Source organism: Amblyraja radiata, chromosome 1, assembly GCF_010909765.2.
Source record: "Amblyraja radiata isolate CabotCenter1 chromosome 1, sAmbRad1.1.pri, whole genome shotgun sequence".
NCBI lineage: Eukaryota > Metazoa > Chordata > Chondrichthyes > Rajiformes > Rajidae > Amblyraja > Amblyraja radiata.
In genome coordinates, this window is record NC_045956.1 from 63307670 (window position 1) to 63320857 (window position 13188).

The 13188-nt window shown below is 40.2% G+C and overlaps 1 protein-coding gene across 39 annotated transcripts in view; it reads left to right on the forward strand.

Annotated features, from left to right (window-relative positions):
- ank2 (ankyrin 2) overlaps window positions 1–13188 on the forward strand; it is a 524159-nt gene that overhangs the window by 360914 nt on the left and 150057 nt on the right. For 33 of the 39 annotated variants that reach the window (XM_033023003.1, XM_033022993.1, XM_033023145.1 and 30 more), the window contains 5 exons: window positions 551–649; window positions 4373–4471; window positions 9806–10003; window positions 11965–12063; window positions 12439–12537. In XM_033023003.1, coding sequence (XP_032878894.1) covers window positions 551–649; window positions 4373–4471; window positions 9806–10003; window positions 11965–12063; window positions 12439–12537 — 594 coding nt within the window. The remainder of the gene's footprint in view (window positions 1–550; window positions 650–4372; window positions 4472–9805; window positions 10004–11964; window positions 12064–12438; window positions 12538–13188) is intronic. The other 6 variants (XM_033023130.1, XM_033023136.1, XM_033023154.1 and 3 more) reach the window with 2 other exon arrangements.

Consider the following 13188-nt stretch of genomic DNA (forward strand, 5'->3'; position numbering starts at 1 on the left):
TATGTGTATCACATGGACAAACACTGAGAAATGATAAATCTCACCAGAACCAAGGCTGACCAGCTAGCACACAAGGGACACTATCAAAAGTGAGTTATGCTCAGCTTCCTAAGTGAAAGTATTTATCATGTTTTGCTGTTGGCTGTGACCTTTTCCATTTCTAACAACACATATTCATTTTAATGTGAAATTTGATACGATTTCAAGGTGACCTATGTCGGGGAAGTGAAAGCTATCCACTCAGTTGGCATATCCCACAGATACCGATGTGGTACCCACTCTCACTGCTTCTTCTGTTTTGGATAATTGATGAACCTGGTCAGTCGAGGAACTATATTACAAGTTTACTCCATGCATGTTATCCCTAAATTTTGCTGACAAATGTCTCCTTTATGGTAAATGGTAAAACTATTTTACCATTGTGTACCCTCACCCATTTTTCCTTTTTGTGTAATACAGTATACACACATCCTCATCTTTATTTATACTGTATTCCAAGCATGCTTCTTTAACTAAGTAGCAGTTCTGTATCCTCTGTCCCCTATCGCAGAAGGGATTTACCCCACTACATGTCGCAGCTAAGTACGGAAGCCTAGATGTGGCAAAACTCCTTCTGCAGCGCTCAGCTTCTCCAGACTCTGCTGGCAAGGCAAGTTAAGAGAGAACTTTAAAAGTTCAGTGGGAATGTGCATGTGTACAAGTTTTATCTGCAATGAGAAGACAAAACTAGTCAAATTCTGGCCTGTAATGTTTTGGACCATAAAAATACATTTGCATTGATGTTTAAAAGAATCACAATCTCATTGGTTCATGCATAAAAGATAACAATATCCATGGCCTTTTCTGCCACTGAATATATTTTTATTACCAATATGCCAGTGTATATGAAGTACTGAATGTCATTGCAATTGAGTCTCATTTTCCAGTGGCTTGTCCAAATTGTCTTGCATGTTAAAGTACTACTTGCATGGTCATTATCCCTCACTCCTCCGCTCATGTTTAGGTTGCTCTTTTCCAAACCTCAGGCAATTCTCATCTCTCAGTACCTTTCTGGAGTTGTGCATGATCACATGGGACAGTAGATGTGCTTAATTTGTAACTCCTTTATTTTATTATTTTATAATGCACTCCTTTAATATTCTGCCTGCCTATTGTCTTCCTGTGGTTTCCAAACATTTAAGATTGAAACATTTTTTAGGATTTCTGATCACCCAAGAATCATCTGCCAACTGTTTTACAGAAGGTTTTAACACTGTTATATCATCTGTTTAATTTTAATTCTAAGCTTCATCTTCCTTCCATCAAGCAAGTGATTCTCAAAAGATATGTAACAATATCTGGGCTTACTATTGACCACCCTTATGGACCTACTTTTATGGAACACATGTTTCTTGCCTCCAGTGTACCAGAAGAGGTGATGATGCCACAAGGGCCCAACAAGACCAGGTGTTTCCTGATTGAAAATCTGCTTTTCTGTTGTTTTATTTCCTTAGGACCAATATAATCAATGACTAACCGATGTTTACCGATTTAGCCTTGAATAAACAGGATGGGGCTCGTGTAGTAATGGAATACCCATGGCCTGCATTATATTCTCTTAATATTTCTAAGTAGCATTTCCTCCTCAGCATGTGCATTGCAGAGCCATAACAATGTTCTCCCATTTTCCCCATGGTTTCTGCTACATTCCTGGCTGATCCTCCACCTCAATACCATGTTCCCATTCTCTCCAAAATCCTTCATATATGTCTTTGTGTCTATCGCCTTCTCAAATATACTTAGCAAAGATCTCCACGGCCTTCAGTATCAGAGAAGTCCATTCACCTTCTGAATGAAGAAATGTGTCCTTATTCTCAGTCAAGGGATCACAGAGTTATTGAGCACAGGAACTGGCCCTTTGGCCAAACTCATCCTTGCCGACTAAGATATCCCACCTACACTATTCCCATTTACCCACGTTCAGCCCATATCCCTCTGAACCTTTACTATACATGTGCCTGTCCAAGTGTTATTTAAATTGTGATATTGTACCTGCCTCAACTACTTCCTTTGGCAAGTTGTCCATAAACCCACCATCCTCTGTTCACTCTCACCTTAAACTTATGCCTTCTAGTTCTTGATTCCACTACCCTGGGAAAATGTTTTGTCCAAATTTCCTTGAGAAATTTCCTCTTGGCACCCTCCTTGCCATTCACAATCCCACTCAATTTAATGGTGTCTGCAAACTTAAAACATTTGCATCAGTTCACTTATTTTAATCTTTGAAGACATAGTGTTGTACCGCACTGAAATGGGCCCTATGTCCATGTTAAACTTTTTTCCCATCCACATTAATGCCATTTGTTTCTGAATCTTTCAATGTCTTGCTTTAAGTGCCTCTTACAGATAGTGATTTTATCTAATTCCACCACTAACTCCAGCAATGTATTCAAGACATTACCACTCCATGTATAAAAAAACATACCCCTCAAATCACCATTAAAATTCCTCCCTCTCACCTGAAACCTGTGCCCTCTTGTTTTTGATACCCTCTTTATGGGGAAAAAAGTGTTTGAATATCTACCCTATCTATGCCTCTTGTAATCCATCAGGGCACCCATCAGCTTCATTTGCTCCAGAGAAAACCTGCCCAGTTTATCCATTCTCTTCTGATAACTGAAGTCAACCAATCCAGGCAAAATCTTGGTGAATATCCTTCGCAGTCCCTCTAACGCATCATATCCTTCCTAGAGTATAGTCACCAGAACTGCACCCTTTATTAAAAAAATACTTATATTTGCCACCTTCCAACTTGCAGGAACATTTGCATAATCTATTGACATTTGGAAGATAAAAACCAGTGGATCCATTATTTAAATTTATATTCCTTTTTGTTTTCTGGAATGCAGAAATCCTGGGGATTTATTGCATTCAAGTCCCAAAATAGTCTCCATAGTTTCAATAGACAATAGGTGCAGGAGGTGACCATTCAGCCCCTCGAGCCAGCACTGCCATTGAATGTGATCATGGCTGATCATCCACAATCAGTACCCCGTTCCTGCCTTCTCCCCATATCCCTTAACTCTGCTATCCCTAAGAGCTCTGTCTAACTCTCTCTTGAAAGGATCCAGAAAACCAGCCTCCACTGCCCTCTGAGGCAGAGAATTCCACTTTGAGGCAGAGATTTATTTTATTTACAAATACTAATTTCCTTTAATTCTATCTTTTCAGTAGACTTGGTTTACCAGCATTCCTGAGAAGTCATTTGTGGACTCCTGTGTGAAGACAGAACTGAAGTTTTTTTCCCCCTTTTCTCTGAGTGTCTGTAATGAAAATTTATCATGTAATCTTTTCTCTTTTAAGCGAAGCTTGTAGAAGCTTCTACACTCCACTTCCTTGATCCTTACAAGCTTACTCTCATACTATATTTTACCCAATCTTAATAGATATCTTGGCCCACTTTTGCTGAATTCTAAACTGCTCCCAATTTACTACTTTTACGGCCGACTATATATGGCTCCTCTTTGGACCTAATAAAATCCTTAACTTTTGTTAGCCCTGCTTGAATTGCATTTCCTTTTGTGTTTTTGTTCCACAAAGGAATGTTTAACTGATATAGTGTATAAAATTCCTTAAAAGTTAGCATTGCCAATCCACAATCATTGGGCGAGTCGAGATGGTGAGTGAGTAAAATAGTTTTATTATGAAGACGAAAACAATGAAATTACTCAAAGACAGCCAAATACACGATGTGGCGCTAGATTGAATCAATACAGTAAAAAACCCGTGAATCAAACACCCGCGGTCATGTGGATTCTCCAGCCAATCACGAGGGTTCGATTACCCAGAGCCACCACCAGGTGTCGCTACAATATGCCTTTTAATGATGATTCCCTATGCATTGCAGATGACTCACTCCTCATGGATGGCTGGTGCTTTGTACAGCCACACCAACTATGTATTAACATTAGTCAAAGAAGTCAGCATGTGTCTCCTCGTTTAACTTTCTGTCGTTGAATGAAATTGCCTTATTTTTTTTGTTTCTATCCCAACCTCAATGTGCATCCAAAATATAATTACAGCATTTTGGTCGTGCTTTATCGCAAGAAATAAAATTACCTTTCCAATTTATTGCACATGTACAGAAATTACCAAAAGCTTCTTCACGTGCAATGCAGTGGAAGCTCAGCAGGTCAACAGAAAAGGTCTGGTACTGACAAACCCCAGCATGCTGAAAAATCTGCTTTAATCCCTTCATCTTTGCATGTCTTCCATTTCTAATGTTTTTATTCCATTAAACACTACTAAACAGTTTTTTTCTTTCTGTATTTGTGGTTTACTAATATACTAGTAGCTATTAACACCACGTATTAACAACAATGAATTCTTACAGAACGGCCTAACCCCTCTCCACGTTGCTGCTCATTATGACAACCAGAAGGTGGCATTATTGCTGCTGGAGAAAGGTGCCTCTCCTCATTCCTCCGCAAAGGTATAAATAGCTGCAGGTTAATAACTCAGTCGACAACCTCAAAACAAAATGCTGTCAATGTTTTAATGTTTCTGTGTCTTGTAATATTTTAACTAACAACTGCATTTTAATGTCATGTCCCTTGCTAACAAATAAAAGGGAAATCTGGTGGTATGCAGATTTAAGGGACACTGCCTTCATTAAAAAAAATGGAAACTATTATGCATGCAACAGTTGCAGCACCAGTTAATACATGATTGGTGCTATATTATAGACCTAAACAGCAGATGAATATCTGTTGCATATATAATATTCTTCCACATGAAAATGATACAACACTGTTGTATTTTGTTCTGAATTATGGATTTGGAATCCGAATTAAGCAATGTGTTTGAATCCTGAATCAAAATTTAGTTCAGGTCTCCGGATATTAAATGTAGGACAGAGCCCATCTTGGCTGCTCTGGTTCAAAGAGGAACTTACGCTGCCATACCTCTAAATATAATCTGAAAATTCTGGAATTAAACTGCAGATTAATTTACCCAACCGATCAAGACTCAGCTGCAATTTTTAATAACCATCCTCGCCATCAACAAAACCGCCCACTTGAGTGTCATCTGCAAAACTACTAGTCATGCCTTGTATGTTCTCATCCAAATCATTGATATAGATGACTAACAGCAATGGACCCAGCACTGAACCCCGAGGCACATAACTTGTCACAGGGCACCAGTCCGAAAAACAATCTTCCACCATCACCCTCTGCTTCCTTCCATGAAGCCAATTTTCTATCCATTCAACTAGCTCTCCTTGGATCCCATGCAATCTAACCTTCCAGATCAGATTACCATGTGGAACCTTAGAATCATAGTCATACAGCGTGGAAATCTGCCCAACTTGCCCACGCCAACCAACATTTCCCATCTACACTAGTGCCACATACCTGCATTTGGCCCATATTCCTCTAAATCTATCCTATCCATGTACCTGTCTAAATGTTTCTCAAACATTACGATAGTACCTGCCTCAACTACCTCCTTTGACTGATCGTTCTATACACGTACTACCCTTTGTGTAAAAAAGTTACCCCTCAGGTTCCTATTAAATCTTTTTCCCCTCACTTTAAACCTGGTTCTTTATTACCCTACTCTGGGCAAGAGACTCTGTGTGCTTACCCGATCTATACCTCTCATGATTTTGTACACCTCTATAAGAACAGCCCTCATCCTCCTGCGCTCCAACGAATAGAGTCCTAGCCTGCACAACTATTTCCTATAACTCAGGCCCTTGAGTCCTGGCAACATTCTTGTAAAGTCTCCCTGCACCCTTTCTAGCTTGACAATGTCTTTCCACCTGGTGCCCAAAACTGAATACAATACTCCAAATGTGGCCTCACCAACATCTTATGTGATTGCAATATGACCCTCCAACGTCTGTACTCAATACTCTCACTGATGAAGGCCCAAGTGCTGAAAGCCTTTTTGATCACCTTATCGACTTGCAACGCCACCTTTAAGGAACTACGTACCTCCATTCTTGAATCCTTCTGCTCTACAACACATCCAGAGCCCTACCATTGACTGTGTAGGTCCTACCCCGTGACTTGTTCGTCCACTTCAGGAACCTTGTCAAATCCATATATACAATGTCTAGAGCTCTGCCTTCATGAACCTTGTTGGTCACATCTTCAAAAAGCTCAATTAGATTTGTGAGACCCAATCTCCCATGTACAAACCATGCTGACTTTCCCCAATCACCCTGCTGTCCATCTAAATGCATGTGTATCTTATCCCTCAGAATATTCTCTCGTAACCACAGATGTTGGACGCAATGGCCTGTGGTTCCCAGGCTTTTCCCTGCAGCTCTTCTTCAATAGAGGCACAACATTTGCCACCTTCCAGTCTTCCGGCACTTCCCCTATATTTAATGATGATTCATAAATCTCAGCTAGGGCACCTGCATTTTTCTCTCTAGCTTCCCTCGTTTCCTCGGATATGTCTGGGTAGGCCCGGAAATTTATCTACCTTCATACGTGTTAGGATCTTCAGCACCTCCTCGACCATAATACTGATTGCCTTCAAGATGCTTCCATTGACTCCCCAAGTTCCCCAGTCCTGACATTCCAGGGTAAAAACGTCTCCTGTGGCTCCACACGAGTTTGACTGCTTTGATTCCTGAGAGGCCCTTTTCTCTTTTTGGATATCCTTTTTCCCTTAATATATTTATAATATCTCTTGGGATTATCCTTAATATTCTGTCACCTTTTTGCCCTCTTGATTTCCTTTTTAGTTTCCTCCTCAGTCCCAAAATCTCTTCCATGGATACACGAGCCCAGCTGCCTATACCTGCCCCATGCCGCCTCCTTATTCTTGACCAGAGCCTCGACTTCACTTGTCCTCCAAGCTTCCTTACACCCACCTGCTTTGCTCTTCACTCGAACAGGAACATGCAGGCATTGGACTTTTGTCAGCACACTTTTAAAATCGTCCCACTTTCTGGACGCGTCTTTTCCATTGAACAACCTGCTCCGATCAACTTGAGCAAGTTCCTGTCTAATACCTTCAAAGATGGCCTTACCCCAATTTAGAATTTTAACTCGTGGGCCTGCCCTGTTTCCATCCATAACTATCTTAAATCTAATAGAACGGTGGTCACTGGTCCCAAAAGGCTTCATCCACTTGCTTCTCCCAATTTCTAGATCTAGCATTGCCCTCCCCCATGTAGGTCCCTCTACAAATTGCCTGAGGAAACTTTCCTGATCGCATTTGACAAATTCTGCCCCATCTAAACCTTTTGCACGATGACATTCCCAGTCAATTTGGGGAATGTTAAAAGCCCTACAATGACAACCTTATGAGTCCTGCAGCTGCCAGCAATCTTCTACCATATTTGTTCTTCTAATTCCCGGTGACTATTTGGGGGCCTGTAGTATACTCCCAACAAGGTGATCATTTTCTCTTTATTTCTCAACCCATATATCCTCACTGGAGTATTGTCATCTCTGACCACTGCAAATTGCACCGAGATTGTTGGTGTCGCGGACTGTGAAGAAGGCTGTCAGAGCATACAATGGGATATTGATCAGCTGTAGAAATGGGCATGGAAATAGCATAAGGAGTTGCACATTCTTGATTAGTACATGTATCAGAGGTTATGGGGTGAAGGCAGGAGAATGGGATTTGGAGGGAAAGATAGATCAGCCATGATTGAGTGGCAGAGTAGACGATGGGCTGAATGGCCTAAATCTGCTCCTATCACTTATGACCTTATGACATAAGTGTGAGGTGTTACAATTTGGGAGGTCAAATGTAAGGGGAAACTATACGATTAATGCAATGATCCTTAATAGCTTTGATGTAGAAAGGGATATTGGGGTCCGTCAATAACTCCCTGAAAATGGCAACACAAATAGGTAGAGTGGTAGAGAATGCTTATGGTATGTTTGCTTCCTTGAGTTGGGGCATTGATTATAAGAGTCAGAAAGTCATGATGCAGCTTTATAGGACTTTGGTTAGGCTGCATTTGGGAATTGTATGCAGTTCTGGTCGCCCCATTACAGGAAGGATGTGGTGTCTTTGAAATGGTTGCATACGAGGTTCACCAGAATGATCCCGGGATTAGGGCGCTTTAGCTCCAGGGAGAGGTTGAACAGACTTGACTTGTTTTCTCTGGAACTTTTCTCTGGAGGGGCAAAGTTTAAAGGAAATGAGCAGGGCAAGATTTTTAAACAAAGCATAGTGATTGCCTGAAACATGTTCCAGGGGATGGTGGTTGAAACAGACATGTTAGTGACATTTAAAATACTTTTGTTAGACATATGGATATGCAGGGAATGGATAGGAAAGAACTGCAGATGCTGGTTTAAATCGAAGGTAGACACAAAATGAAGTAACTCAGCGGGACAGGGAGCATCTCTGGAGAGAAGGAATGGGTGATGTTTCGGGTCAAGACATAAGTCTGAAGAAGGTTCTGAAACGTCACCCATTCCTTCCCTCCAGAGATGCTGCCTGTCCCGCTGAGTCAACTCATCTCTTCCCATCCAAACCACCCCCTCCCCAGGTACTTTCTCCTACAACCGCAGGAGATGCAACACCTGTCCCTTTACCTCCCCCCTCGACTCCATCCAAGGACCCAAACAGTCTTTCCAGGTGAGGCAGAGGTTCACTTGCCTCCAACCTCAACTACTGTATCCGCTGTTCCAGGTGTCAACTTCTCTACATCGGCGAGACCAAGTGCAGGCTCGGCGATTATTTCGCTGAACACCTCCGCTCAGCCTGTCTTAAACTACCTGATCTCCCGGTGGTTCAGCACTTCAACTCCCCTTCCCATTCCCAATCTGACCTTTCTGTCCTGGGCCTCCTCCATTGTCAGAGTGAGGCCCAGCACAAATTGGAGGAAGAGCACCTCATATTTCGCTTGGGTAGTTTACACCCCAGCGGTATGAACATTGACTTCTCTAACTTCAGATAATCCCTGCTTTCTCTCTCCATCCCCTCCCCCTTCCCAGTTCTCGCAAGGTCTGAATGACAATAAAGGCTACTTTGACTTTGACTTCCCCCACTAGTCTTACTGTCTCCGACTACGTTCTATCTCTGTCCCGCCCCTTCCCCTGACATCAGTCTGAAGAAGGGTCTCGACACGAAATGTCACCCATTCCTTCTCTCCAGCGATGCTGCCTGACGCGCTAGGTTACTCCAGCATTTTTTGTCTACCTTCAATTTAAACCAGCATCTGCAGTTCTTTCCAACACATTATTTTTCTCATGGTCAGTTGAGCCATGAGACTATGATAATATTCTCAAGTTTAAAGTTTATTCTTTTGGTTGCCATGGGCATCTCCAGTCATTATAGCCTAATTTTCGTGGATGATTATCAGGTATAATAATAATGAATATATTTGTTTTCAAGTCAACAAAATTATTGTTAATTATAAATAATGGGGTAAAACAAACAAAATGAGGATGGATTGGTACAAAACGGTTACAAAGTGATCCAGAATTCACTGCGGCCGAAAGTTTTATTAATGGTTTGTTTGATGCTACTCCGGACCTTTTCTCTGTAGTCTATCCATGTTAAATATAACTTATGCAATTAGATATTGACTAATTGTTCATTTTGAAAGATACTGAAATGACTTTGCAGTTAGAGTTTGTCAATTAGTTTTAACTTTGAAAATCAGATTTATACACATGGTAAATAATATCCTGATTAAAGACTTTGCTAGTTAATTCTTTATCAGCAAATTAAATAATTTGTGTTTTTAATTAGAGCTAACATTCTGCAAAGTTAATTTGAAAAATTAGCATAAACCAATAAATGCAAGCTGCCTCTGGTCTAACTGTTAATGCTGTTCCAGAATGGCTACACACCTCTGCACATTGCTGCTAAGAAGAATCAGATGGAAATTGCTACAACCTTACTGGAATATGGAGCGGAGACTAATGCATTAACAAAGCAGGGGGTTACTCCGCTTCACCTGGCATCACAGGAGGGACACGTGGAAATGGTTACATGTCTGATGGATAAAAATGCCAATGTCAGTGTGGCAACAAAGGTAATCAAGGAAATAATGGTGCCAAAGACATTTATCTTTGTAGTTACTTATTATTAAACATAAAGCAAAGCCTGCATTTTAGGTATTTCCTAAAAGTACTTCCTAAAGGTCAGTGGTTCTAAATTTCTAATTCCTAAAATTCCTAATTAATATCCTGATTTTAGGATATATAACCATTCCTTGTCCTGGCTCTACCTTGTATGTTTTTTTATTTTTATGAAAACTTGAATTTTAGATTTAATTAGGGTCTTCAACATTAATCAATGGGCAAGTGTGTTCGTGGATTTCTTTCTTGTATTTATTGACTGCAAGATTTATTCTGCATTTTGCAAGAATGCAAGACTGCATTCTTCTTTCTACCCCCTTCAGACCTTGACAAAACTTTGGGTTAGTCTGCAATACTAAATTGGTGCTGGATATTCACCGGGGTAATAATGAAATAACAGGTTCACATTAGATGCCTGTTCTCTCTGTCTGTCATGAAACATCATGAAAAAGTGTCTCATCTGCATGTGTCTGTACCCTGGCTTGTGCGGCGCGTTCATGAAATTCCACATTTCTGATTGTCAGACTCTCTATTTACAGGAATGGAGGAGGGAACTTTGAAAACTAAATTTATAAATTTATAAATTTAACCTGGTTATAATCCTTTCTATTCCATTCCCCACCCAGCAGTTGGTCATATTGATTTTCTACTAGGCAACCGAGTAAGAATTCTTATCCACAGACTCTTATAAGACAATCCAGAAGTAGGAAGGTTGCAGGTCTTGGCTTTTAGAAGAGGTTGCCATTCATAGCAGGAAGGAGAGTGAGTTTATGATTGCATGAGGGAACCAAGCATCATTGAAGCACCAGTCGTCTCATGGCCCACAAGATTTGTTCAAAACAGCATCAGGGAGGCATGGCTCCTTCACTTTCCTGGGAATAGGGAATTTTAGATAATACAGTCATATAATTATGCAGCATGAAATTAGGCCCATTTGCCCAACTTGTGCATGCTGACAAAGATGTCTATGCGAGCTCGACCTATATGCCTGTCTTTGGCCCATATCCCTCTAAACCTTTTATGTGCCCAAATGTCTTTTTAAATTATGTCACCGTCGACCAGTTGTGCTATGAGACACTGATATATGCATGTTCTTTTTGGTCCAGTAATATTAAAGGATATCAATGAGGTGACAATGGGATTGAGTGGAATTTCATTCCAGATAGGAGTACGACCCACATGTTGTCCTTTGGATATTTACTGAATGTCCCACCTGATAGTCAGTTCCGTTGAGCTCAGTAGAACTGAAAATGTGATGAATAGATAACGGACAGCAGATTCAATAACACTAATTTACCTATGAAGTCCAGCTTGAATTTCTACTCAATTTATGCTGCTGAATTGGAATTTTAATATAGGCCATGGCACAAAAAGTAGAATGTAAAAAAATAAATCCAACCATCTGCCTGTCACCCCCACCCCTCCTCACCTATATCCACCTATTACTTACCAGACATTGTCTTGCCCTTCCTTTCTTCCAGCTTTCCTTCCCTCCCCAACTATCAATCTAAGTAAGGGTCCTGACCTGAAATGTCACACATGTTCTCCAGAGAACTGCCTGACCAGCTGAGTTACTTTGGAACTTTGTGTCTTTTTTATATAAACCAACATCTGCAGTTCTTTGTTTCCACAATGCCTACAGTGTGTTAGACTGTAGGATTGGGATTCCTACCAAGCAGAAGCAGAAGGGAATATATTCAATAGTTCTGGAAGAGTAAGTAACATTGGTTTTGTTGATTGCTCCAATGATAAAAGATTTGGAGCATCATGCTAACAATATTGGATCTACTAATAGATCAGAGTAACAAAAGCCACCCCAAAAAAAATAATAAAACTCAGTTTAATTAAGATGGATGTTTTTGTGTTTTACAAATAACCAGTTTGTAAATCATTTCTCTCCTATGGCTGTATTTAGAGCGGACTGTCGGCATTGCACATGGCAGCTCAGGAAGACAGGGTTAATGTTGCAGAAATCCTTGTAAAACAAGGTGCAAATCTTGACGCACAGACCAAGGTATATTTTTGTTAAATATAATGTTATTTTATTATTATTATATTTTACATTTCACAGTTATTCATAAACTAGGTAAACTTATGAAACTTTATATCAAGTATTTTCAGAGGGTAAAATGCAAGCAAAATTTGCTCAAGTTTTATCATAGTCCAATGTCAATTGAATGATTCCAATGTTGCTTCAAAACCAAATTAAAATGAGTAATTTAGAGTTTATTGAACATCTTTTGATTAATTATTCTCCCCTCATGCACTTTGACCTCATGCACTTTGACACTAAGTGCCCTGGAGACACTAACATTAGTACTACTTGTTGTTCAGGTTTCCTGCAATCATATTATTGGTCTATGCTCTCCAATAATGTTCTTTCCTTCAGGTGGGCTATACTCCACTGATTGTGGCGTGTCACTATGGAAACATCAAGATGGTGAATTTTCTCCTGCAACATGGTTCCAATGTCAATTCCAAAACCAAGGTAAATAAAAAAGTAGAGGATATTTTACAATTTATTTTCAGTATATGGGAACGGGGCAAGGCATTTTAATATTTTTCTTATTACATTGTTCATCCTTAGTTGACCCAGACATTATTTTCCTTGATGACAATTGTGAAGATGCCCCTCTCAGTTTCAAGGATTTGAAGCAGAAGCAGTGAAGAAATAGAGTATGTGCAAGTCAGGATGGTGCACAAGTTAGAGTATAACATGAATATAATTTAAATTAATTCACTATTTTAATGGTCAATTTAAAGGACTAGGAAGACCAGTTAAAGTGCTCTAATGCACACTATGCTGAATATACTGCAGCCACAATTGCTTGATATTGTACCAAGTAGCAAGATCGCTTTAAAGTCTAGCGCAGACAGCTTTATTAGCATGGGCGGTGCAAACTCAGCTGGTCTCTATAGACTTGTCTGTGCTGGATGGAAGAGGTCAATCATGAATGTGTATACACTTTATCTCCAACCTATCACATTGCCTCTTGCCAATCCCCATCTGAGCTTGGTCTTGAACATGTGTCTATTCCTGCGATTTTCTGTTTGCTTACTTTACCTCAATTTTTCCAAAAGATTTATGACACTTTGCTTAAAAATAATTCTCTAGGGATGTTGGTTATTCTGCAACCTT